Source organism: Zea mays, chromosome 10, assembly GCF_902167145.1.
Source record: "Zea mays cultivar B73 chromosome 10, Zm-B73-REFERENCE-NAM-5.0, whole genome shotgun sequence".
NCBI lineage: Eukaryota > Viridiplantae > Streptophyta > Magnoliopsida > Poales > Poaceae > Zea > Zea mays.
In genome coordinates, this window is record NC_050105.1 from 134430344 (window position 1) to 134455986 (window position 25643).

The following is a 25643-nucleotide window of genomic DNA, read 5'->3' on the forward strand; positions in this document are numbered from 1 at the left end:
CTCAGCTGGTAACCCCCATCAGCACAAAGCTGCAAAGGCCTGATGGGTGCGACTAAGTCAAGGATCGGTCCGTTCGAGGGACTCGATCATGCCTCGTCCGAGCCCAGCCTCGGGCAAGGGCAGCCGACCCCGGAGGACCTACATCTCGCCCGAGGCCCCCCTCCAGCAACGGACATACTTTCGGCTCGCCCAAGGCCCAGTCTTCACCAAGAAGCAACCTTGGCCAAATCGCCACGCCAACCGACCAAATCGCAGGGGCATTTAATGCAAAGATGGCCTGACACCTTTATCCTGACGCGCGCCCTCCAGTCGACAAAGCCGAAGTGACCGCAGTCACTTCACCGCTCCACTGACCGGTCTGACAAGAGGACAGCGCCGCCTGCACCGCACCGACTGCTGTGCCACTCAACAGAGTGAGGCTGACAGCAACCAAGTCCGGCCCTAAGCGCCATGGGAAACTCCGGTTCGCTCGACCCCAGGGCTCGGACTCGGGCTCAGCCCCGGAAGACGACGAACTCCGCTTCGCCCGACCCCAGGGCTCGGACTCGGGCTCAGCCCCTGAAGACGACGAACTCCGCTCTGCCCGACCCCAGGGCTCGGACTCGGGCTCAGCCCCTGAAGACGACGAACTCCGCTCCGCCCGACCCCAGGGCTCGGACTCGGGCTCAGCCCCTGAAGACAACGAACTCCGCTCCGCCCGACCCCAGGGCTCGAACTCGGGCTCAGCCCCTGAAGACGACGAACTCCGCTCCGCCCGACCCCAGGGCTCGGACTCGGGCTCCGCCCCTGAAGACGACGAACTCCGCTCCGCCCGACCCCAGGGCTCGGACTCGGGCTCAGCCCCTGAAGACGACGAACTCCGCTTCGCCCGACCCCAGGGCTCAGACTCAGCCCTGGCCTCAGCCGACGGTCTCCGCCTCGCCCGACCCACGGGCTCGGACTCGACCTCGACCTCGGAGGAGCCTCCACATCGCCCAACCCAGGGCACGGATCGACCACGTCAACAGGAGACGCCATCATTACCCTACCCCAAGCTGACTCAGGCTACGGGGAACAAGACCGGCGTCCCGTCTGGCTCGCTCCGCTAGACAAGTAATGATGGCGCCCCGCACGCCCGATGACGACGGCGGCTCTCAGCCCCCTTATGGAAGCAAGAGGACGTCAGCAAGGATTTGACAGCCCCGACAGCTGTCCTTCCGCCAGGCTCCAGCGCTCCTCCGACGGCCACGACATCACACGAACCGGGTGCCAAAACCTCTCCGGCTGCCACATGGCATGTACTTAGGGCGCTAGCTCCCCTCCGCTAGACACGTTAGCACGCTGCTACACCCCCCATTGTACACATGGATCCTCTCCTTGCGCCTATAAAAGGAAGGACCAGGGCCCTCTTATAGAGGGTTGGCCGCGCGGGGAAAGGACGGGACGGGCGCTCGCGTGAGGCCGCTCGCTCCCTCCCGCGTGAACGCTTGTAACCCCCTACTGCAAGCGCACCCGACCCGGGCGCGGGACAAACACGAAGGCCGCGAGATTTCCACCTCTCACGCCCGTCTCCCTCCGGCTGCCTTTCCCCCCTTCGCGCTCCGTATCGCGCCGACCCATCTGGGCTGGGGCACGCGGCGACATTTTACTCGTCGGTCCAGGGACCCCCGGGTTTCGAAACGCCGACACGTTTATAGTGTGAAACCATTTTTTTTGAAAAAAAAGATGGCATTAAAAAAAACTCAAAGGCATTATAAGAATCTAGTAGGTTCAACTAACCTACCAGCTAGAGGTTCCAAACAACACTCATCTAAGTGTTAGGCTATGTTCCAAATCTCTAAGGCTAATAGTTAGCAGTTAAAATTAGTTGAGAGGTTTAGAACGGTTCAGCTAAGGACTGGCTAATTGTTAACTATACTCTACAAATATCCATTAGTTGTTAGGTGCTCTAGTCTAGCTAATAATTTATTAGCAGACTAATAATTAGCTCTAGATGTTTGAAACAAGGTCTTAGCTGTCTATTTCATATAACAATTTATTAAATGTCTAACCATTAGCTCGAGAAATTCCAAATAGGCCATAAGACATGAATAACTAAACATGAGTAAATCTACTCACTAACCTATAAAACAGAGGTGTCCATAGGAATATGGAATGTGGTGTAGCGGGCACGGAGTCGATGATGAAGAAAAGCTGGGTACTAGTATAAGGGGGTAGCGACGGGCCTCTATGCTTTGGGACACACCTAAGAAAACTTGATTGAGGGGTTACTGTTTAATAACTCTAATTACTACTAACATTCATAGTGTTGGTTTGCTTTCCCTTGTACTCCTTTTAGTTTAGGGCTTCTTTGTTAAAGCTTCTCCTTCTGACTTCACTAATATTTAATAATAATAAAGTTATACTAAACAATATTTTAAAAATGAATTCAGGTGAAAAAGCACTTCTCTAGTTTGTATTAAATGAGTGAAGAAAAAACAGACTTCTTCATCTTTGGCTCAATTATATTTTACAAAGAGACTCTTTCACCATTGATTGATTTTTTCTCGATACACAGGCACACAACAAATTACAATTGAGATTAACTATATTACTAATGTAACTAGATATAGTTTCTTTTTTAAAATAGCATAGAAATTGTTTTGTATGCCTTTGGCTTCTCTAGGAAAGCACCTTTGACAAAAGAAACAAGAGCTAAAGTCATTTTTTGAGAAGAAGAAGAAGAAGCCTACCAAATAAGGCATGATTTACAAAGCATATACATATATCTATATTCAAATTAACTTTATAATCTTTAATTAATAATTTTTAACTATTATTTGGTTATTCGCATTACACACGGATTAGATAGGAATGGAAAAATTGAGAATAAGTTTGACTTATTTGAGATTTAAATCCACCCAATTACATTTAATCCACATGGATTGAGAGCTAACCGAACGCGTCCTAAGTGGAGAAACTAGACGGAAAAACGTGGAATCGAGCACATGGATTGAGAGCTAACCGAACGCGTACTAAGTGGAGAAACTAGACGGAAAAACGTGGAATCGAAGAAACCTCAGGTATCATAGAGAAGACGCTCATATGACTATATGTCTAATTCTTAGGCAACGCACATGAGTCATTGATCTTCAATCCAACGGCTCTTTGTTACTCTTCATTTTGTCGCTTCTGTTGCCGTTTTTCCTCTGCTCCTGTCCTGTCCACTCGCAATCCTGGACAAAGTTTGCCCGGCCTGCAGCGTTCCTGAAACCTACATGTACCACGTTTTGCTTGCAGTCCTAGTTTATTAACCTTTATTAGGGAGAAATAAACTAAGTTTGGGTGCCGAAACAGACCACGAGTCCACGACCACTCCATTTTCAAGCACCAAACTGTATCAGCTTCTCCAGGTTCATATATGACGATCCTCCATGCTCCAGAGCAGTCTTTGATTTGGCCTTCAGTTCCTTAGCTTTCGTCTTCCTTGCCTCCCCATCCGCCCCTCCATCCATGAGCATATCCAAGGCTTGCTTCACCTGTTCCATTCCCACATCTGCGTCCGCCTTGCCACCGCCGTCTTTGGCACCGGTCAGCACGCTCTCCGTGGGCTTCGTCACGCCGACAGACAATCCGATGCCAAGCACGTGGACGATCAACTTCTCGTTCAGGAACTGCTCGGCGGAGAACGGCCAGGTGGCCATGGGCACGCCCGCGGCGACGCTCTCCAGCGTCGAGCCCCACCCGCAGTGCGTCAGAAAGCCGCCGACGGCCGGGTGCTCCAGGATGGCGACCTGCGGCGCCCACCCGCGAAGCGCAAGACACTGGCTCTCCGGGAGGCCGCTTCCATCGGTGTTGCGCTGCAACCACTCGTTGACGTCATCGGGCAACGTGTCTGCGCCCTTGATGACCCAAAGGACAGGCCAGGGGCACGACACGAGCGCCAGCCCGAGCTGTATCAGCTGCGCTGGAGGCATGCGCCCGGCGCTGCCGAAGCTGACGTAGAGAACGGAGTCGGCTCTCTTGGCGTCCAGCCACGCCATGCACAGCCTGGCATCGTCCGAGTTGGCCCGCGAGTCGAGGAGGCTAGGAGGTGCGGCGGCGCCGCACAGCGAGACGGGGCCGACGGAGAGCACGGCCTTGCCCGTGGCCGCCGCGAGGCGCGAAACCGAGCCGTGCTCCAGCTCCTCGAAGCTGTTCACGACGATGCCGTCCACGGCCAGCTCGAACTCCCGGAGCTCCCGGTGGCGGTCCTCCGGGATGGAGGAAGACGGCTGGAAGTGGATCGGCAGCTGCCTCCTGGCGAACCTGAACTCGAACGGCGGCAGGGCGGGGAGGTCGAAGAGCTCGTCCGGCGACCCGACCGCCTCGTGCGGCCTGTGCGTGTTGAGGTACTCGCAGCACAGCAGAGCGAACGCGCAGAAGCCGTGGAAGATGAAGCAGGGGGCGCCGAGCTCGCGCGCCACGCCGTGCGCCCACGTGTGGCACATCCCGGCGACGACGCAGCTCGGCCGGGGGTGCGCCGCCGTGGCCGTGGGCAGGCGGCGGCAGTGCCGCGCCACGGCCTCGCCGAACCGCGCGGTGGCGACGAAGAAGTTGGGCACGAGGTCAGGGGAGGGGATGTGGTCCGTCCTCTCGCAGCCGTCCGGCAGGCCGGCCTCCGCGCCCGGGAACGGGATCGCGGTGACCGTGACCCCCGCTGAGCCTTGCCCGGCGCGGTCCACGCGGCTCTGGACGAGTTGCGAGCTGGAGGGCGTGGTGATGATCGTGACCGCGGCGCCGTGCGCGGCGAGGAGGCAGCCGATGTCCACGATGGGGATCATGTGGCTGGTGGCTGGCCATGGGATGACCACGAAATGGGGCTTTGGGCACAGGGTGGCCTCCATTTCCTATGTCGTTCCTGTCACCTTGACGAGAATGCAAGAACTCTGCACAGGGTTGTGGTATCTACCTGTGTAAGGGTTCCCGATGCATGTTTTGCTTCTGCTAGCAGAGCGGCTTATATATATACCGCAGCAGAAGTGCAGTGGACAAAGCCAAGTAAAACAAGATTGGTGGCGACGTGTGCATTGTCGTCTTTGTATAGCCTGAACTAACTGATAAGGACCGGCTGGATTTGTCCAAACTCCACAAGTTATTTATTTTTCTGCAATCCTCCAAATTACACAATGTCCAGACTTGCCACACGATGAGCCGACGCTGGGCGTAGCGCTGGCGCTCGACGTACGCCAGCTTCCACAATAGCTTCGCCATGGCATTTCGTTGGTTTGCGACTTTGAGTAAACGCTGGTGCTGCTTGCTTGCTTGCCAGTGTGACTGTTGCTACACTCGTTGCCAGTGTCACAGAAATAGGCTTTGGCCGTTCTTGGGAGAGGTTAAGCAATTCGATTTGGATTTGACGCCACGGCATTGCTGGCTTACACTGATCCTGGATGTTGCAATTTGGCCTGTAACCGTTATACTGATGGCGACTGCAGATTAATGCATCGGAGACAGAATACTCGGCAGTTGATGGTTCAGAGATCGAGTTCTTGGGCCATCTGCCTTCCCCCGGGCCCGCATGTGGGTGGATGGTTCAGAGATCGAGTTCTTGGGCTGCCGCCTCCTGCTAGTATCTAACTTGTCTTGTGGGTGGATGGGCTTATGTCGTCGAAGGTGCATGAATTATGACGGAATTTTAGTTCGAATCACATTTGTTTTTTTTTCATTTTCAGCGGGTGCATTTGCATCTCTTGATGTCAGTTTACCTTTGTCAATGGCTGCCACAAAGTACGCAAGATACTAGCACAAGAATAAAGGTGTGAACATTGTGACAGTAGACCCACACAAAAGACAAGAAGGGAAGTGGAAAGAGTGGGGCTGTCCGTGGTATATACCAGTCGAGAGTTTGGATATGCATACCGTTTTGCCACATAAATATGATGGAGTCTCCAATTTATAAAATAGTTTTGCATACTTGTTTTTTATGTAAAAGATTCAGAGTGCCCAATAGAACTGGTAGACGATCCTCGGTTAAGAAACCTCGATTGTTGGATAAATTTTGACCGAATTTCATCTAGAAAAAAATGAATTGCAGCTATATATATGTATCGGAGTGTGTAAACGGTCGCAAATGCGTAAGACAAGTGCCCACAAGCAAATTGTTCACATTTCCAAGACGCTGCCTCTCCTCGTAACCCAAATTCACGGATCCTCTCCCCCTCTTCTTTGTTTGTGTGTCCACATGCTGGAAGTGAGCATCTTGTTTGTATGCTCGCATCGTTCTTCATCATCCTGTTTTGCACATTCACGTCAGCGGACTGCTGGACACAGCCTAACAAAGGCGACAATCTAAATTCTTTGAGTTGCGGTACAAAACAGATGCTCATAACGAATACACTCATCCATATTTCTTATTAACGTGTGTGATCTTAGCATATGAACAAAGTAGAAAACAACGTAACTGAATATGACTGAAAAGAGGAACTATACCTAAGGACAGACATGTTATCAATTGGAGTATTCATCCTGCTTGATGCAGTGATCAGCAACAGGATGTTGGAGCTCAGTACCAGGAAGGAGATGAAGCGAGAGTAGCTGTGTCACTGTCACTTCCCAAAACATGAGTGGCATCCTTCAACTGAGTAGATGAACACTTGAACATCAGTAGTTTCGAAAGACCTGCTCTTGACAAGTCTCCTACGTAGGAGTAACTATGAGTTGTCACTTGGCGTGGTTGAGCAGAAGGGGTGCTCTCTAATATAGGCGCGACAGAAGCTTAGTTTAATGACCATGGACGCTAGCAAAACAAACATAAACATTCATCCTCATTAGAGCATATAACTTTCAGGCGCGAGCGAGCACATGTACGTGTGGCACATACGTCACCTTTTCAACTTCACAAAAGGTATATACTAAGGGGTTGTTTGTTTGATATTATAATATATCCAGATTATATAATCTAACTTATTTTAGACTAAGTGTTAGATTAAAATAAGTTAGATTACATAATCCGAGTAGGTTATAATTCCAAACAAAAAATGCCCTAAATTCACTTTTAAAGATAGTTAAAACTTTCTTCCACTTCTAATATGGCATTAAACTCTCTCAACACTTTAATTAGCATTAATATGAACCATGAAAATATTAATTAAATTAAATAGATTAATCCAATTAGATCCAACGTAGGCTACATACCTTGATACAGTGTATGGCTGAAGTTCTAGTAGTAGACTCAAGGAATCATGTATTAGCGGGCGGTACAAGCTAGGCATTAAGTAACGATACGATCCTGCGTTGTAATAATGAGTAGGGAAAAGTGGTCATAAGGAAAAGAAGTCAAATTAAAATCTATACTATACTTGAAGCACCAGTTTTAATGGTCGTTCTGCGTCATCTTTTTACAAATAACCACTCACAGCTATTTTAAATTAATCTGTTGCACGTCTATAGATGGCCAAACGGCGTCCGTCACGAGCCAGACGCACGCGGGCCACAACAATGCCTCAGACACGTCATGCGGGTCTGCTGACTTTGTCGGGTCAGCCCGTTAGCCTGTCGGTCCATTTAATTAAATCAGCATAAAATGTTAAAAAACGGTGCAGAAGGTGGGGGTTCAAACCCATGCACTGATGGAAGAAGGGCGGGAAGCAGTGGGTGAAGCTGTCTAACCAGTAGAATATCATTGTAAGATGTTTTTAATATTGAATATAAATTATATATATATGTATATACGCTTTTTGTAAAATAAAAAAATAGTGGCGTGCCGGGCCAGCACTACGGACCGAGGCTACTGCCCAAGCACGACACGACGCTCTTGGCTCTTGCAAGCATCAGGTCGTTTCTGAGACCACATTGGCGATATAGACTACATGGTGTTTGAGGTTGCTAAATTAGATGGAGCAACAATGATCTATCACACTAACAACAAAATGAAAGGTTATTTGTTGGTTTTAAACGTTAGTAATTGCTACGAAGTAGCATAATTTATATGGAGCGCAGATACATAACTTTAGCAATCACTCCATATTTTGATCTATATTTTTTTTATAAGTTTGAGTTTATGTGACTTATTTTAGAAACTCGAGCTCACAAACTTTTTCTTATTTGGTCTCTGTATGGTGGAATTATTTCATTATATAATCTTTGTTCGTTCAGTCAGTCGTTTGAACTCTATTGTAATCGCTCACTTCATCGGTAGTGTTGTACTAAGACATATTGGATGGAGTAAACAATAACACCAATTAGCCAAATCAAAAAAATATTATACGGAAAGCGGAGACAATCAATAAAAAAATCTTGATATTTTTTTGCTGGATAGTTTACGTAGGTATTGTTGTAAGTTGTCGCAATACACGGACAAGCGACTAGTATAGTATGTACGTTCTAGTCAAAGTCTTTGCATTAGAGTCCACGGAATCTCAGCTAGGATAAGAGATCCATGATACGCGTCAACAAGCCATAGCCATGTCAGCGTCCACACCCCAATTTTAGTGAGAGGTCAGCATACGTTACGGGCAGGCACGCTGGCAGTCCGATCCTGGCGGCAGGACACATGTGTGCACAGTTCACACGGCCGAGCCGGCCCGGGGACACGAGACAAGGAGGAAACTCGTATTAGGTCTATTAAGGTAATTTTGTTTGGTTTATTTGGTTTTTGGAAATTCAGGTTTAAAAAATGAGAATCGGAATTTTAAACTATTTTTAGGAACCAAATTCATCTGACTAATATCTTTTATTAAAATATATACAATAAATAATTAATCAGAAGTAAGTGACTATAAAAAATAGCGTAATGTCGTTAAGATGACATAATGATTTTTAGCTAATAAATTCATAAATAACATAATAATAATATCATATATTAAGAAATTTTTATATTTTGTTTTATTCAGTCTATTCGGGTTCTAGAGTCTAGGAACCGAACCTGAACCATACCTCGAAATATAGCATATATAATAACTGAACCCGAATAAATCAATAATTCGATCTATTCGTGCGGGTTCAGTTCGAGTTTCAGTTTTAAAATGCTCATCCCTAAACATAACTTAGGCCAAGAGACCGAAGCCCGTGGTTTTCAGGTAGCTACGTGGCAGTGGTGAATCTAACCGAAAATGAGTGGCAAATCTAACAGAGAATAGACAATGGTCAACGGGATCAATTTTACTATATGATATAAATTTTCTTAGATTTTAACAGTGTTTTGATAAATGGTTTATAAATTTTATCGGGTCAACTGATCTAACAAACCCCTAGATCCGCCCCTGCTGCGTGGATTTCTGGGCGCGTGCCCTTGCTTTTCAGCGAAGACGGCTTGAACTCTTGCTCTTGGAATTCCTGCGAGAGTGGTATGGACGCGGCCATGCCAAACGCCCAACTAGCCGCTGTACGTGCCGCTATTATTTGCCAACTTTTCAACTGTGTACCCGGACAGCGACGGGAATCGTACGAGCCATGGCTGCAAGTGCCGATTCACATACCAGTAGTGCTAGGATTTTTATACAGTTCGTTGAACGACAAGTCTTCATTTCTCATTGCACATGTAGCCGGGTACAATCCCTAGCTAATCGTACGTACTGAATATAAGTTGAACAAGAGATCGTCGCAGTCTCTAATAATACACTACGGGTATTTTACTAATATATTTTCAGGCAACGTCTTCGTTTTAAAAACAATAATTTGACTAGTATTTTTCAGGTCATACGTACCTTAATTTTTAAATGTAAACAATACACTGTGAAAGTATTTTTGAAACATAATAATGTCAACAAATGTTTTTATACTACATGTGAAATACGTATTTCCTTATCCTTAAAAAGAAAGAAGATCAGTACAAAGTGATGATCATAGAAAAGAGAAACTACATAGTACAAAATAACCTGGCAGCGTGAGTGTCAACCAAAAAAACGGCAAGCCAATTGAATGTTTGTCAGCTGGTTAGGGTTTCTGTGGTGTGATCGGTTTGTTTTTTTACATGGAAACAAAAAATGTTCCACCCTTTTTTTATCTCCTACATATGACCATAGATAGAGATCGAAAAATGACCAAACACACCCCATAAAAAAGAAACAACCTTAAAAAGAACATATAATCACAATCAAGTGTCCTCTAATTTAACATCTGACCTCTAACCATGTCTTACAAAGATCTCCATAGTCACTATCTCTAAAGATTGATATACTCTAAGAATCTCGTGTTGAGCATTTTGTTTCTGCAACAATCTCTAGAATATAAACCAAAATGTTCCTCTAAAAAGAACTTGCATGATTGATGGATTTGGTTTAAAAGTAAAGACCACATCATTGCGACAATCTAAACAACTAACTTTAATCAGAAGCAAACATCCCCAGGTTTACGTGTGTGTCGTGGGTGTCTACATTTTTATATCTGCAACGTTAAAAAAACTAAGGTATTCTCTTAGCTACTTTTCAATTTCTCATAATATCTTTGTGGCCCTGTCTACCTTTCTCCCTATATCTAATTAATATAATAATTATAATAATCTCTTCTCTATCTAAGAAATTATGAAACCAACCAACTAATTTATCTTATACTTTCCGTTCCAAAATAGTAGTCGTTAAAAGGATTCAGTTGTTTCATACAAGTATTGGTGCATGTGTTTTATATATGTCTAAATTCATTATCATCTATTTCAACATAGACATACAAATTAAGAGCTAAAATTACTAGTATTTTAAAATGGAGGGAGTATATTTTTTCTTCTAAAACTGCCATGCTGCACCTTGGATCCCGATATATCGAATTTATGACCCGTGCATATAAAGTTCTTGCGTCCAACAATATTACATACAAAGCATGAGTATTTGTAATACAAGAAGCATGACCACATTTTTACTACAATTATATAATATTAAGCTCTAGAGAGTATCTTTGTCCTTTTTTGTGTATGTGTTGTTTCAATTTTTTTTGTTTTTCCATCTAGCATTTTCTTGGGATGGGAACCTCGAGAAGGTTGTGTTGCCACTTCAAATAATCATGTTTGATATGTCATATGATCTAGCATACTAGCGAACAAGCAAGAGCTTGGTCGGACCAAAGATGACGACTCAGGTTCTAGGCTTCTAGCCCTATGGCTATTAATTGTTATCTCTATCGTCTCAACTATATATTTAATCTCTATATCTATTTAATATTAAAGAACAAAGCATTGTGTTTTCAACCCATTTTTTTTATCTTTTTCATAACACACTCGTGACCATGTGCCTGTCGCTTTTTCTGACCTCGCTACAATGTACATGGCTAATGGGTATTTGGTTCTCATCTTCTAAACTTTAGTGACTAAAACTTAATTACTTTTAGTCTCTAAACTAGCAAACAGTATGACTAAAATTTTGGCTATGTTTAGTTACATGTGTTTCCATTTTCAAATCCTAGACTCGAAATTAGCCAGCAATAGGAATTGGTAAGCCCTACTTGCCTATAACAAGCAAGAGGCCACTGGCCACCAAGCAATGGTGACCGGTGAGGCAGGGCCTAAGCGAATGTGGCATCCCTCATAACAGAAGTTGCTACCGTTGCGTGCCCTGAAACGACAGGGTAAGTCCACTTGGGGTTTTTGGAAACATTGTTTGGACGATACAATATTGTAAGTTAAGTTTTCCATACTCACAAAATACCATGATACATATCTAGAATATTATGATTTTGAGAACATAGTTTTTAGAAATGCAACGAAACACATTATGACGTAGAATACTCTGGTATTTCTATAAGGGACGGATAAAGGATCCGGTCACGTCCCGAGGTGATGTATTAGATTAGATATAATATTTTTCAATACATCTTAATCTAAAAACAATAAATATTAATGGAGGTATATAGATCACGTCCCGACCCACGGAGTGAGTGGCCCGAATCTGTGTCCGTCCCTGTTTCTATAAACCATGATATTAACTAGAGCCTATAAAAAAAGAAACGGAGCGACAAATAAAAAGAAACGGAAGGAGTACTTTAGTTCCACAAGGGCCCTAAACCACCAGCCCGGTCTTTCTCAGGTCTCAGCGAATCGAGTCTGTAGAAGCTATTCAGAATCAAATCAATGGTGAACAGTTGAACGGGAATACGGGATAGACCGCCAGCGATCAGTAGACGCATTACGCGCGAGACTTGAAATATGATGGACGCCGCCCATGTCTCGTCATACTCATACGGTCATACCGAGTTCTCCCCCGTGTCTCACTCTATGCACAGGTACTTCACAATGGCCAACGTCAGGTAGGCAGACACTTCGATCAGACATTCTGACTCCACGAAAGTTGGCACAAAACATCCAACAAACTGATGAAGATAATTGGAAGTAGGAGCAATACTCTACCTCTACGTCTACAATGCCATCTCACCAATCAACAGAGACAGAGGGAAAAAATCATTCATCACTGTCACTACCCAACCGTTTCGAGAGAGAGAGAGAAAGAAACATTGTTTTACGCAAATAACCGCGGTCAGCGGGTCAACGCCATGCATGTGAACCAGCCTGCATCACACTACCCGACGCCATCTCTGTCCTCCGATTCAAAACGAACGGCCCCAGTGTGTGGACCTCACACCCGCACGCACGCGCAGGAACCATCCCAAATTCCTAACCCAACCTCATCCACGATAAATACTGGCACCACCTCGAAGGCCCGCGCACCAGTCAGTCCACACAGCCTACGGCCTGCTCTGGCTCTGCCTGTAGAGGGCTAGAGCTACAAGCTACAACTCTGAAAGTCTGAACAGTGCGCCGCCCAACCAGAGATGGCGCCGCATACCACCGCAGCCGCCGGCGGCGGCGGCGGCGAGGAGGCGCTGGAGGAGGCCAGCACTCTCCGGCACCGCCACAGCGCTGCCAAGGACGGCGGCGAGGAGGGCCAGGCCAACAACGGGGTCGCCGCCGCCGCCGACGACGACGGGGAGGGGAACGCGCTGTCGGTGGAGCGCGCGTTCGCGGACCAGGCGGTTCCGTCGTGGCGGGAGCAGCTGACGGTGCGCGCCTTCGTGGTCAGCTTCTTCCTGGCCATCATGTTCAGCGTCATCGTGATGAAGCTCAACCTCACCACGGGGATCATCCCCTCGCTCAACGTCTCCGCGGGGCTCCTCGGCTTCTTCTTCGTACGCCTCTGGACCGCCGCCATCGAGAGGGTTGGCCTCCTCAGGCAGCCCTTCACGCGCCAGGAGAACACCGTCATCCAGACCTGCGTCGTCGCAGCCTACGACATCGCCTTCAGCGGTATGCTACCTCCTCCTCTTCTTCTTCTGCTTGGACTCGAGATAATTAACGTCTGGTACACAGATTTGTGATTCTGTATGAGCACCCCCCCCCCCCCCCCCCCCCCCCCCCTTTGAGGGGATACTGTATGACCACTTTGTAAATGGTTTGCAGTGAGATTTCTTTATATCCTAGCATACGAGTAGAGTAGGAAGCATGGCGTCACGAACATGGCGAACAATTTAGTATTGGGGTCAACTTCGATAGGAAAAATCTCGCAGCCAGTTACCACAAAAAAGAAGAAGATGTTTTTAGCATGTTGATGATTATATAACACGTTATCAAGATGGTACACGCAAGCCAAGATCTAACTCGAAGCACGTCTGAATTCAGACAACCTCGAGCTGAAATACACGACCTAGCATCCAGAACGGCGAGACTCCGAGTGATCTTAATTATTTTAATGCCATGGGATGGGATGGGATGTATCCCACGGATGTGACGTTGCTACATGTATTTCAAGCGCACCTGACTCTTTTTTTTGTTGATGTTTAAGCAACATGCAGGTTTTGTTATTGTTTGGCTACAGTTTTTTTTTTAAAAAAAAATTGACTCTTTTGAGTTGTTCTTTTAACTGGACTAGTTCATTGTAAAGCAAGGCTAACTACAATCGACCATCGTGTTGCTTTCTGCCTAATTAGCATGTCTGGGGACATATTTAATATATTATGCGGTTGCACAACTAATTTCTTGTTGCGAATGATGTGCTACAACTCCCTCAATTAATTTTGGTGCAGGTCTCCTGACCAAGTTGTGCAGGGTGTTCTGCACTGTTTTTTTTTTTTTGCCCGGTTTCTCTTATAAATTGGGTTTCGCTTCATTCTATTAATACCACAGCAAATCTTTTGCCTTCTGCTTGAGAAAAAAAAAATAAAGCAACATTGTTTGTTACTTATTGATGCTATGTTTTTCTTCATTTTCTCCCTTCTATATTTTTATCAAGGGGAGGCAGGAGCAATGTCACCGTCTCCCTCCCATCGTCTCTTTGTGAAAAGAGATGTGCTAAATTGTGTACTAATCCATTCTGATTGACAGGTGGGTTTGGTACATACTTGTTTGGCATGAGCGAAACCATCGCCAAGCAAGCAACAGAGGCTGACAATCCTCAGAATGTCAAAAACCCTCACATCGGATGGATGATAGGGTTTCTCTTCCTTGTCAGTTTCATTGGCCTATTTGCTCTTGTGCCTCTGAGAAAGGTAAACGTTTCGATTCGTCTCTGTGCTGCCTAATATTCTTGTAGCGTCGCTGTACAGCATAGACCAACTAATCATCAGCTGACATCGCTGGTCTAGGTTATGATCGTCGACTACAAACTTACGTATCCTAGTGGCACGGCGACTGCTTATCTCATCAACGGTTTCCACACGCCAGAGGGTGCCAAGCTTGCAAAGTAAATTATCTTGGTGTTGTTTTTAGCTGTAACCTGTGTGGCACTAGGTGCAAAGCAATGTTACTGAATGCGCCGATTATATGTTTCAGGAAACAAGTGAAGACTCTGGGGAAATTCTTCTTGATGAGCTTCCTCTGGGGCTTCTTCCAGTGGTTCTACACTGGTGGAGATAATTGTGGATTCCAGAACTTCCCTACATTAGGCCTTCAAGCTTATAAGAACAAGTCAGAGCACTGAACTTGCTTATAGCATTCCGAATGTTTGGACACTGGAATTGGCTTCCATACTGAACCTCTCGTTCCGTCTCCAGGTTTTACTTCGATTTCTCTCCTACCTATGTTGGAGTTGGGATGATCTGCCCCCACATTGTGAACGTTTCTGTTCTACTGGGAGGCATACTTTCCTGGGGAATAATGTGGCCTCTAATTGGCAACCAGAAGGGGAATTGGTACGACGCCAGTCTCCCAGAAAGCAGTCTCCATGGACTGCAGGGTTACAGGGTAAAGATTCATATAGTCATCTATCTTTTGTTTTATCGCCACTTGCAAACCAAACAGCTAATCTGGAAATTCCTGACTAGTTCAGGTTTTTATATCCATCGCAATAATTCTTGGAGACGGCCTGTACAACTTCGTGAAGGTGCTCATTCGCACCACCGCGGGGTTCATATCGATGATGAAGAAAAACAGCACGCTTCCGGTTTCAAACAATGGCAGCCCCATCACTGAAGGTGTTTCCTTCGATGACGAACGCCGCAGGGACCTGTTCCTGAAAGACCAGATCCCCAGATCAGTTGCCTACGGAGGGTACGTGGCTGTCGCTGCCATCTCAATCGGCACCCTTCCTCAGGTCTTCCCGCAGCTCAAGTGGTACTACATCCTGGTGGCGTACATCTTCGCGCCTGTGCTGGCCTTCTGCAACGCGTACGGGACTGGCCTTACCGACTGGTCCCTCGCGTCCACCTACGGCAAGCTCGCCATCTTCATCTTCGGCGCGTGGGCCGGCGCGTCGAACGGCGGCGTCCTCGTCGGGCTAGCTGCCTGCGGCGTGATGATGAGCATCGTGTCGACGGCCGCCGACCTGATGCAGGACTTGAAGACCGGGTACCTGACGCTGGCATCGCCCAGGTCCATGTTCATCAGCCAGGTGATCGGCACGGCGATGGGCTGCGTCATCGCGCCCTGTGTCTTCTGGCTCTTCTACAAGGCCTTCGCCGACATCGGCCTCAGCGGCAGCGAGTACCCGGCGCCCTACGCCATCGTGTACCGGAACATGGCCATCCTCGGCGTGGACGGCTTCTCGTCGCTCCCCAAGAACTGCCTCACCCTCTGCTACATCTTCTTCGCGGCGGCCATCGTCGTCAACCTGGTCAGGGACCTGGTGCCGAAGAAGGTCGCCAGGTTCATCCCGCTCCCGATGGCCATGGCGATCCCGTTCTACCTCGGGTCATTCTTCGCCATCGACATGTTCATCGGCACCGTGATCCTCTTCGCGTGGGAGACGATCAACAAGGCCAAAGCCAACGCCTTCGCGCCAGCGGTTGCGTCGGGGCTGATCTGCGGCGACGGCATCTGGACCCTGCCGCAGTCCATTCTTGCGCTTGCCAAGGTGAAGCCGCCCATCTGCATGAAGTTCTTGTCCAGGTCGGTGAATGCCCAGGTGGACGGCTTCCTCGGAAGTTGAAAACTGTTGAAATCGTGACGTGCATGTATATTGTGTTGATGCACCATGCGTGCTGTAAAACGTACCGGGTAATGTTGTGTCGACACGTTCTGGTTTTGATGTACATGAGTAAGTACACTAGTCGTAGGGATTGCTAAATTAATGTTTGGCGTATACGCGTCAGCATTAGTAATGTACATGAGTAAGTACCAACATCTGTATGTTACCTGGGTTCAAATTTCATAACTACTTTCCCGTAAAATCTTCGATATATCTGCAAGGGTAAGCCAAAACGTTTTGACTAGAATTTCCCTTCTCCAAGCGGAAGAACATCTGGGCCGTGCAATTCCGATCGGACCGCTGCTACCAACTCCAGCCCAGTGCCCACCAGAATCCCGGAGGCCGGAGCCCGATCGTATCGTTCTGGGATTCCAATCACCTTCCAATAAATACAACGATCATCAATTACCGAGCCACGAACAAATTGACAATCACCATGGCGACTGGCACCGCCGCCGCCAGCGCTTCCGGCGTGGGAGCCGACTCCTTGGAGTCAGGTGCTATGCTGCTGCGGCGACGCCACGCCGGCGGCCTCGCGGGCGCGGGCGACGACGACGGGGTCGGCAATGCCGAAGAGGTGGCGGCCTCAGTGGAGCAGGCGTTCGCGGACGAGCCCGTGCCGTCGTGGAGGGAGCAGCTCACGGTGCGCGCCTTCGTGGTGGGGTTCATCCTCGCCGTCTTGTTCAGCGTCATCGTCATGAAGCTGAATCTCACCACCGGCGTCATCCCCTCGCTCAACGTCTCCGCCAGCCTTCTCGGCTACTTCCTCGTCCGCCTCTGGACGAAGGCGATCGAGAGCGTGGGCTTGCTGAAGCACCCCTTCACGCGACAGGAGAACACCGTCATCCAGACCTGCGTCGTCTCCGCCTATGGCCTCGCCTTTAGTGGTAAAACCCCCGAACCCAGAGTGCTTTCGTCATTACTAATTAGGTTGTTTCTCTGCGTTCTCTTCCTCGTCGATTTAGTTTCTGTTCATCACCACTGCCCTGTACTGAGATTGAATCTACAGATTAGATCTATGCAGAATAGTATCCACAACTCGCTTTTATAGGATTACACTGACTTGTTACGAAATAGATTTCAAATATCCAAATATGAAATAATTGGAAATTTGCCACGTTGCCTTCTATAATTGCCTATGAGTCTATGAATTATGGGTTCGTCAAAAGTCTACGAATTGTTGTCTGATCGCAATTCTGCAAAGGGGAGCGATAAACATGGCGATCTGAAATGTACATGGTGGATCTTTCAGAGGTTAATTCCGACGGTGGGCAAGATTGCGAATACTTTTTTTAGCAATTACATTGCATGATAAATGCTGCAAATTTTTCTTGTTACTTTTTGAATTGTGAAATATCAAACAGACCAATATAAAATTTTATTAGCATCAATTCATCACAAATTCCAATTGAACAGGTGGGTTTGGCAGTTACCTGTTTGGTATGAGTCGAACCATTGCTATACAAGCAACAGAGGCCAATGATGCCCAGAATATCAAGGATCCGCAACTCGGATGGATGATAGGGTTTATGTTCCTCGTCAGTTTTGTTGGACTTTTCGTTCTGGTTCCTCTGAGAAAGGTAGATGCTTCTTTTTTACACTAATTCTTCAACGATAATAGTATGTTCAAACAACCTTTCTATGGTTATGTCAACTGAAGTAAATGCTTTCAGGTTATGATTGTCGACTACAAACTGACCTACCCTAGTGGAACTGCAACCGCTTATCTCATCAATGGATTCCACACACCCCAGGGTGCCGAACGTGCAAAGTAGGCAAAATGAACTCTGGTAGCCTATAAAATCAACTTGTGTGTGTTTTTTTTATAATAATGTAATCTATTTCAGGAAGCAAGTTCGAACTTTGGGCAAGTACTTCTCACTCAGTTTCCTTTGGGCCTTCTTCCAGTGGTTCTACACAGCTGGTGACGACTGTGGATTTGCCTCCTTCCCAACACTCGGCCTTGAAGCTTACAAAAACAAGTCAGTACCACTACATCCCTGTCTCAGATTCGAACAATGTTAAATTTCGAGAGAGTAGCTCCGCACTCTTTTGTCCACCTGTCGGTCATCTTCCTGTTTTTATATATGCGGTGTGAAAGGGGAAAACAATAACCAGTAGATAACAATAACTTGTGAGATGCAATCTTTCTCTATGTGGTCAGTGAAGGGAGGTTCGCAGAGTGCTTAGGAGAAAAATTGCTGTAATTCCTTTCCATAAACAGTCATGATCAAATGAATGGACAAGCAATTACAGCCAATCCAATTCTCTCCTCCTTTCCATAAACAGGCGGCCGTGATAAGTTGCCTACTAGTTATTGTTATTCTTACGGTATTATGATCTCATATGATTTGTTATAATTCTATTGTCTTCAATTACTTATTAAAAAACATTCGCTGTTTTTACAGGTTCTATTTTGATTTCTCAGCTACTTATGTTGGTGTTGGAATGATATGCCCATATATCGTAAATGTCTCTCTTCTTCTTGGAGGCATCATTTCGTGGGGATTAATGTGGCCACTTATCAGCACAAAGAAAGGAAGTTGGTACCCCGAATCTCTTCCTGATAGCAGTCTACATGGACTAAATGGTTACAAGGTAAGTCACAATGACTCCCCGTTTGGATCTTAGAATTGAATTCCATTTAATAATAGTAATTTAGGTAAAGATCAATTAAGCTAATATGATTTTATACGAAATATATTTGTATACTGTTATTAGCAATATGCGGAAGATATTATTAGCAATATGCCCCTGAATAGATCCAAACGGTCCGTCGATGATTTCGTTCAAAAAATAATTATATTACATTGGGTCATATTAGAATTCAGAGTTTTTCATTGTCACAACTACTATGAACTGACGACGTATAATAATTGCAGGTGTTTATAACCATAGCCGTAATTCTTGGGGACGGCCTGTACAACTTCTTGAAAGTATTCGGTCACACAATAGGCGCATTAATATCAATGTATTGGAAGAAACATGCAAACAGACTTCCTGTGTCTGACAATATGACCCCTCCTGCCACAGTTGAAACCGAGTCATTTGACGACAAGCGTCGCATTGAGCTGTTCGTTAAGGATCAGATTCCCAAGACAGTTGCATTGGGTGGCTATGTCGTTCTGGCAGCTACATCGATCGGCTGCCTCCCTCTCATCATCCCTCAGATCAAGTGGTACCAGATTTTTGTGGCATACATCTTCGCACCTATACTAGCCTTCTGCAATGCCTATGGGTCTGGCCTAACAGATTGGTCCCTCGCCAGCACCTATGGCAAGCTTGCAATCTTTGTCATCGGTGCATGGGCAGGGGCTTCACATGGCGGAGTGCTTGTTGGGTTAGCTGCATGCGGTGTCATGATGAGCATTGTGGGAACAGCTTCTGATCTGATGCAAGACTTCAAGACCGGGTACCTGACTCTAGCCTCGCCAAGGTCCATGTTCATCAGCCAGGTGATAGGCACTGCCATTGGATGTGTTACTGCACCATGTGTCTTCTGGTTGTTTTACAAGTCCTTCGACATTGGTGCGAGTGGTGGCGCTTATCCAGCACCTTACGCCATCATGTACCGTAATATGTCAATCCTGGGCGTGGATGGCCTGTCCTTGCTTCCAAAGAACTGCCTCACGCTATGCTACATCTTCTTTGCTGTTTCCTTCACCATCAATTTGATCAAGGATCTTGTGCCAAAGAAGGTTGCCAAGTTCATCCCCATCCCCATGGCAGCAGCAATTCCTTTCTACCTTGGACCATACTTTGCTATTGATATGTTCTTGGGCAGTGTGATACTCTTCTTTTGGGAATGGAAGAACAAAGCTGAAGCAGACTCGTTCGGACCAGCTGTTGCGTCAGGCTTGATGTGTGGCGATGGGCTCTGGGCACTGCCCCAGGCTGTTCTTTCTCTAGCCAATGTGAAACCTCCTATTTGCATGAAGTTTTTGTCGAGGTCTTTGAATGCCAAAGTGGACACCTTCCTTGGGAACTAGACGAGTGATAGTTTGATCGGAGTATAATTCTCCTTTGTATGCTAAGATGAAAGTGGTTAAATAATTCTAGTCTTGTAAATTTATATTGGTCTATTGTGTAGTGGTCTATTTAGTTTAGGCTGGTGCCAATGGGGCGACAGCGTTGAATGTACTTTCTTTCGATGGTTGCTCCTCCATTAAATCATAATATACTTTGGAGACTAAATCTTCCTAAAAAAATCAAAAAAATATAGTATTTAGCCAGGGGAGTTATTCTCACTAAAAACAACTTAGCTAAACGTGGTTGGAATGGGAGTTCGAAATGCAGTTTTTTAATTAAAATGAGACTATTCATCATCTATTTTTTATTGTTATGTCGCTAGAAATATTTAGAGAATTATTTTCTTTACCTTAAATATTAAGAGACACAACAATATTAATCATTTAATAGGGTCTTGGATTGCTAAAGGGAACGACATATAGAGAAAAGCTCCTAATTAGAGTGGCGGCAATATTTTGTTCTATTTGGCTTTGTCGTAATGATGATGTCTTTGATTTTAAACCAAAACCACCAATTATACATATTCTTTTCATGGGAATATACTGACTTAGATTCTGAAAATTGATGCATAAAGGCCAAACTCAACAAGAGATTCTTACGATATGTCGAGCTTTAGAGGTGGTGGCTATGAAGATCATTGCAAAACATGAGTGGATGTCCAATATTAAATTAAAGGGAGCTTGAGCCGTTAATTTTTTTCCTGGAAAATGTTTATGGTAAACATTTGTTATTTTTTGATTTTTAAGGTTGTATGCAAGAAATTGCAAAAGTTTGGAATATTTTTGTTTCTATAATCAAAAAAATATGTGAAAGAGAGTCTAACTACGTTTGTTAGTTAGTCTGAGTAATATTTCTTATGTTTGAGTTTGACTTCCCGTAAGATCGAATTTTAATTTGAGGTTAAACGTAAGCTACGGTACGGCTGTGTGTATAGGAGAGATTGTCCAGAAGGTCGAGTTAAATCTGGATCTATATATTATGAAATGACCGTGCCAATGTTTTTTTTTTCATGCACTGCACAGGAGCACATGCATGTAATAAGCATGTTGATGTTGCGTCGCGTGGCTAGGAGCGGTAACGAGCTTTATATTTTACAATATAAAATCTAAAGATTAAATCAAATTAAAATCGAACTCTATTACTGTTTATTTCTAAACTAAAACTTATTAAAAACCTTAACTTATTGTAAAAAAAAACATTTAGATCTATTACCACCTTGCGGCCGATGCTAAGAATTTGAGGAGCAACACTATTATCGTTGAGCAACAGTGTAGATCGTATAATCGTCTGTAAACAAACGGGTTTCGCTCTGCCTTGTTTAGCTCATCCATGGCTGCTGCTGTCGCCAAATTGAGCTTGAGAATGCAGGCATGTAACTTCGCTCTCTTGTACATGTTCTTAAGACGGGTATGAAATGACCAAACGAAGGCGTGGTCCGTGTGGAGCCCTTTGTAGCCGGCCTGTGCTTTGCATCTGTGTGCTTCACACTTCACCCGACAGGCACGAGGCTGGGCTTTGTTTGGTCCGATGGACAGTTGAGCCCCGCGCGGCGAAGTCTGCAGCAGCAAATGAGCTCAGGGATTGTTACGAGCTCGCCGTAATCCTCGCCCTGTCGTCTCGGTTCCTCAGCTGCCTGTCGCCTGTCCCGACGTCAAGTGCCGCAGCATTATTCGTCATCTTCACGTAGTCATGGTTCACGATACATGGCTCGCCGAAACTATTGGATGTCTGCGGAAGATTCAGGCTTCAGCTGTCTAGATTTCAAGACGTCAGCGACAGCAGCAGCGATGACAGGACAACGAGCACGTCTTTTCTTACTGTAACCAGGCTTCCAAGGCTCCAGATTTGTTTGGGCGAGTGGTGTGGTGACTGGTGACTGCCTATGTACTGTACTGACTACTTAAATACTTAATACCCATCGGTTTCGTTCACATCAGAGTGAAAGATCGTTAGATGATGGCGTTCGCCCACGAGCAGGCGAGAGGTGACGCCGCCGGCGGTGCCACCAGCAGCGTCGTCGCGGACGCGAGCGAGCTCAGGCAGAGGGGCAGCAAGGGTCACAAGAAGCCCGGCACGGTCGCGGAGGACGACGACAAGGAGTCGGGGAGGGGCGCGGGCGCGGGCGCGGGCGCGGCGGGGGGCTGCGAGGTCACGGTCACGGACTCGATCGAGCGGGTATTCGAGGCGGAGCCGGTGCCGCCGTGGCCGCAGCAGGTGACGCCCCGGGCGCTGGTGACGAGCCTGTTCCTGGCCGTCCTGTTCAGCGTCATCGTCATGAAGCTCAGCCTCACCACGGGCATCATCCCCTCGCTCAACGTCTCCGCGGGCCTGCTCGGCTTCTTCCTCCTCCGCGTCTGGACGGCGGCCGTCAAGGACCCCCGGAGGCCCTTCACCCGCCAGGAGAACACCGTCGTCCAGACCTGCGTCGTTTCCGCCTACGGCATCGCCTTCAGCGGTACGATACGATACGGCGCGGCCGACAGCTGCTCAGCTCTGCTCCCCGTTCCAAGCTTACCACTGTCTCTGTCTGTCTGTCTGCTGGGCACGGGGTCAGGTGGCTTTGGGAGCTACCTGTTTGGCATGAGCGAGACGATCGCCAGCCAGGCGGCCGAAGAAAACAATGCCGGGAACGTGAAGGAGCCCAGGCTGGCGTGGATGATCGGCTTCCTGTTCCTCGTTAGCTTCGTGGGCCTCTTCGCTCTCGTCCCCCTCAGAAAGGTTTCCTGCCTCTGAACTGTGGTCGCTCCCGGCTCCTCCTTTGCATCACAGACTGAAAAGTCCGAAAAATCTAAAACTGACAAGAAATCTGAAACTGACAAGAAGGCACTGGGCTTTGCTTTTCAGGTCATGATCATAGATTACAGGCTCACGTATCCGAGCGGCACCGCTACTGCTCACCTCATCAACGGCTTTCACACCCCGGATGGCTCTGAACGGGCCAAGTAAGTGCATACTAGTGCAGAGATATATGTTTGTGCACCGATCGATTGCAGCCATCACCAGGAAGCTAACATCCGTGATCCATACGTATATTGCAGGAGCCAAGTGCTGACGCTGATCAAGAGCTCCGTGGCCAGCTTCTTCTGGGGCTTCTTCCAGTGGTTCTACACGGCCGGGGACGGCTGCGGGTTCGGCCAGTTCCCTGCGCTGGGCCTGGCTGCCTATCAGAACAGGTATCCCTGCTCTTTCTTTTTTTCCTGTGCTTCTTTCTGAAACCACTAGCAACCAGCCCTGGCCTGTCTGCAGTTCCTGACTTCCTGTGCTTGCTTCATGAGAACTTTTCACGCACTGTCTTTGCTGCTGCCAGGTTCTACTTCGATTTCTCGACGACTTACGTCGGCGCAGGAATGATCTGCCCGCACACCGTCAACGTCTCTGTCCTGCTTGGAGGGATCCTCTCGTGGGGACTTCTATGGCCTCTGATAGCCCAGAAGAGAGGGAGCTGGTTCGATGCGAAACTCCCGGACAGCTCACTTGAAGGAATGCAAGGCTATCGGGTACTACTACTTCGCTATCCTTCTGTTCAACATTTTCCTGATCCATGTTCCAGATATTGGGTGAGGTCTGGATCTGATTGAAGCCACGCAATCTGAACTGCGTTGCAGGTGTTCATCGCCATTGCCATCATTCTCGGAGACGGCCTGTACAAGTTCGCCACGGTGCTCCTTCGCACCGTCGCCTCGATAGCGGCGTCAACCGAGAAGAGGAAATTCTTCGGCGCGCTCCCCGTGAACGGTGACGGCAGCAACGGCGCCGCCGCTCCAGCGCCACCACCCTCGTTCGACGACGCTCGCAGGACCGAGTTCTTCACCAAGGACCAGATCCCGGTGCCGGTCGCCATCGGCGGGTACGTGGTGATCGCCGCCGTCTCCGTGGCCGCCGTGCCCCGCCTCATCTTCCCGCAGCTGGAGTGGTACCACGTCCTGGCGGTGTACCTGATGGCGCCCGTGCTGGCCTTCTGCAACGCCTACGGGATGGGGCTCACGGACTGGTCGCTCGCGTCCACGTACGGCAAGCTCGCCATCTTCGCCTTCGGCGCGTGGGCCGGCAAGCCCCACAGCGGCGTCCTGGTGGGACTCGCCACCTGCGGCATCATGATGAACATCGTGTCCACCGCCGCGGACCTCATGCAGGACTTGAAGACGGGGTACATGACGCTGGCCTCGCCGCGCTCCATGTTCGTCAGCCAGGTGGTCGGCACCGCCATGGGCTGCGTCGTCGGGCCCAGCGTCTTCTGGCTCTTCTACCGCGCGTTCCCCGGCGTGGGCACGCACAGGAGCGCGTACCCGGCGCCCTACGCGCTCATCTACCGCAACATGGCCATCCTCGGCGTCGACGGCTTCTCCAAGCTCCCCGACAACTGCCTCACGCTCTGCTGCGTCTTCTTCGTCGGCGCGATCGCCGTCGACATGGCGAGGGACATGGCTCCGGAGAAGGTGGCCAAGTTTGTGCCGCTGCCCATGGCGATGGCCATCCCGTTTTACATTGGCCCGTACTTCGCCATCGACATGTTCCTGGGGAGCGTGGTACTCTTCGCGTGGGAATGGGTGGACAAGGATCAGGCAAACTTCTTCGCGTATGCCGTCGCGTCCGGCTTGATCTGCGGCGACGGAGTATGGTCTCTGCCGCAGGCGCTGCTCTCTCTTTTCAACGTCAAGCCGCCGATATGCATGAAGTTCCTATCGAGGCATATGAATGACAAAGTGGATGATTTCATTGCTACTTTGTCCTAGAGAACTGAGAAAAAAAACAAACATATACACTTAGCTTGAATAATTAGGACGGTGAACCTTCTAGCTGTGTGGAAAGAAAATTGAATTGCATGATAAGTGCCTTTGTGCCAACAAGAAATGTTTTATACTTGCTCTAAAAAGAATAGATGTTTTATACAAACAGTTAAACAGTATCTTCACGCACATTTATCCTCTCAACTCTCAACGTCAAAGGTAGAGGTCTGTTTGGAAGTTTCTACGGTTTCTACAAACTGGTTTAGAAAAAAAAATCTGAATGTGCGTGTTTGAAACTCAGTTTGTAGCTTTTTCCCTACACAAAGATAAGTCTACCATTATTCTATTTAAAAGTAATTGATTCAGTTATTCCCTTCAATTTTTGTCAATTTTAAATATAAGAATTCATACATTTTAATTCAAAATTTCAAATATTAATTAAACATCTCAAAAACAAAAAATACATAATTTAGTGACAAAAATAATTGTAACCGGGAAAGACTGACTTCTTGAGAATCTAGTTTCTAGAAAATGAAGAAAGCATCTCGGTTTCTACAAATGGGCTTTA

At 47.4% G+C, this 25643-nt stretch overlaps 4 protein-coding genes across 4 annotated transcripts; 3 read left to right on the forward strand and 1 right to left on the reverse strand.

Moving 5' to 3' along the window:
- Positions 1–3023: 3023 nt before the first annotated feature.
- LOC100285839 (cytokinin-O-glucosyltransferase 3) lies at positions 3024–4932 on the reverse strand. Its single transcript, NM_001158729.2, has one exon. The coding sequence runs from the start codon at positions 4842–4844 to the stop codon at positions 3342–3344; it is 1503 nt and encodes a 500-aa protein (NP_001152201.2). The 5' UTR covers positions 4845–4932; the 3' UTR covers positions 3024–3341.
- A 7668-nt stretch (positions 4933–12600) lies between these two features.
- On the forward strand, positions 12601–16500 carry LOC100505456 (uncharacterized). The gene is made up of 6 exons (NM_001198539.2): positions 12601–13165; positions 14240–14403; positions 14500–14597; positions 14687–14821; positions 14908–15097; positions 15183–16500. The coding sequence occupies exons 1-6, from the start codon at positions 12694–12696 to the stop codon at positions 16278–16280; spliced, it is 2157 nt and encodes a 718-aa protein (NP_001185468.1). The 5' UTR covers positions 12601–12693; the 3' UTR covers positions 16281–16500.
- Positions 16501–16737: 237 nt separating this feature from the next.
- Positions 16738–20510, forward strand: LOC100526748 (uncharacterized). The gene is made up of 6 exons (NM_001198881.2): positions 16738–17206; positions 17736–17899; positions 17993–18090; positions 18167–18301; positions 18728–18917; positions 19202–20510. Exons 1-6 carry the CDS (start codon positions 16756–16758, stop codon positions 20306–20308), a joined length of 2145 nt encoding a protein of 714 aa, NP_001185810.1. The 5' UTR covers positions 16738–16755; the 3' UTR covers positions 20309–20510.
- A 1517-nt stretch (positions 20511–22027) lies between these two features.
- On the forward strand, positions 22028–25177 carry LOC103641860 (probable metal-nicotianamine transporter YSL12). Its single transcript, XM_008665171.3, has 6 exons — positions 22028–22803; positions 22903–23066; positions 23193–23290; positions 23387–23521; positions 23656–23845; positions 23954–25177. The coding sequence occupies exons 1-6, from the start codon at positions 22302–22304 to the stop codon at positions 25079–25081; spliced, it is 2217 nt and encodes a 738-aa protein (XP_008663393.2). The 5' UTR covers positions 22028–22301; the 3' UTR covers positions 25082–25177.
- The last annotated feature ends 466 nt before the right edge of the window (positions 25178–25643 follow it).

Excerpts from the sequence above, each read along its gene's own strand:
- LOC100285839 (NM_001158729.2), bottom strand. The coding sequence starts at position 4,844 with ATGGAGGCCACCCTGTGCCCAAAGCCCCATTTCGTGGTCATCCCATGG.
- LOC100505456 (NM_001198539.2), top strand. The coding sequence starts at position 12,694 with ATGGCGCCGCATACCACCGCAGCCGCCGGCGGCGGCGGCGGCGAGGAG. Across the intron at positions 13,166-14,239 it reads CTACGACATCGCCTTCAGCG|GTGGGTTTGGTACATACTTG; the intron begins GTATGCTACCTC and ends TCTGATTGACAG. Across the intron at positions 15,098-15,182 it reads ATGGACTGCAGGGTTACAGG|GTTTTTATATCCATCGCAAT; the intron begins GTAAAGATTCAT and ends TGACTAGTTCAG.
- LOC100526748 (NM_001198881.2), top strand. The coding sequence starts at position 16,756 with ATGGCGACTGGCACCGCCGCCGCCAGCGCTTCCGGCGTGGGAGCCGAC. Across the intron at positions 17,207-17,735 it reads CTATGGCCTCGCCTTTAGTG|GTGGGTTTGGCAGTTACCTG; the intron begins GTAAAACCCCCG and ends CCAATTGAACAG. Across the intron at positions 17,900-17,992 it reads TTCTGGTTCCTCTGAGAAAG|GTTATGATTGTCGACTACAA; the intron begins GTAGATGCTTCT and ends AAATGCTTTCAG.
- LOC103641860 (XM_008665171.3), top strand. The coding sequence starts at position 22,302 with ATGATGGCGTTCGCCCACGAGCAGGCGAGAGGTGACGCCGCCGGCGGT. Across the intron at positions 22,804-22,902 it reads CTACGGCATCGCCTTCAGCG|GTGGCTTTGGGAGCTACCTG; the intron begins GTACGATACGAT and ends GCACGGGGTCAG. Across the intron at positions 23,846-23,953 it reads AAGGAATGCAAGGCTATCGG|GTGTTCATCGCCATTGCCAT; the intron begins GTACTACTACTT and ends ACTGCGTTGCAG.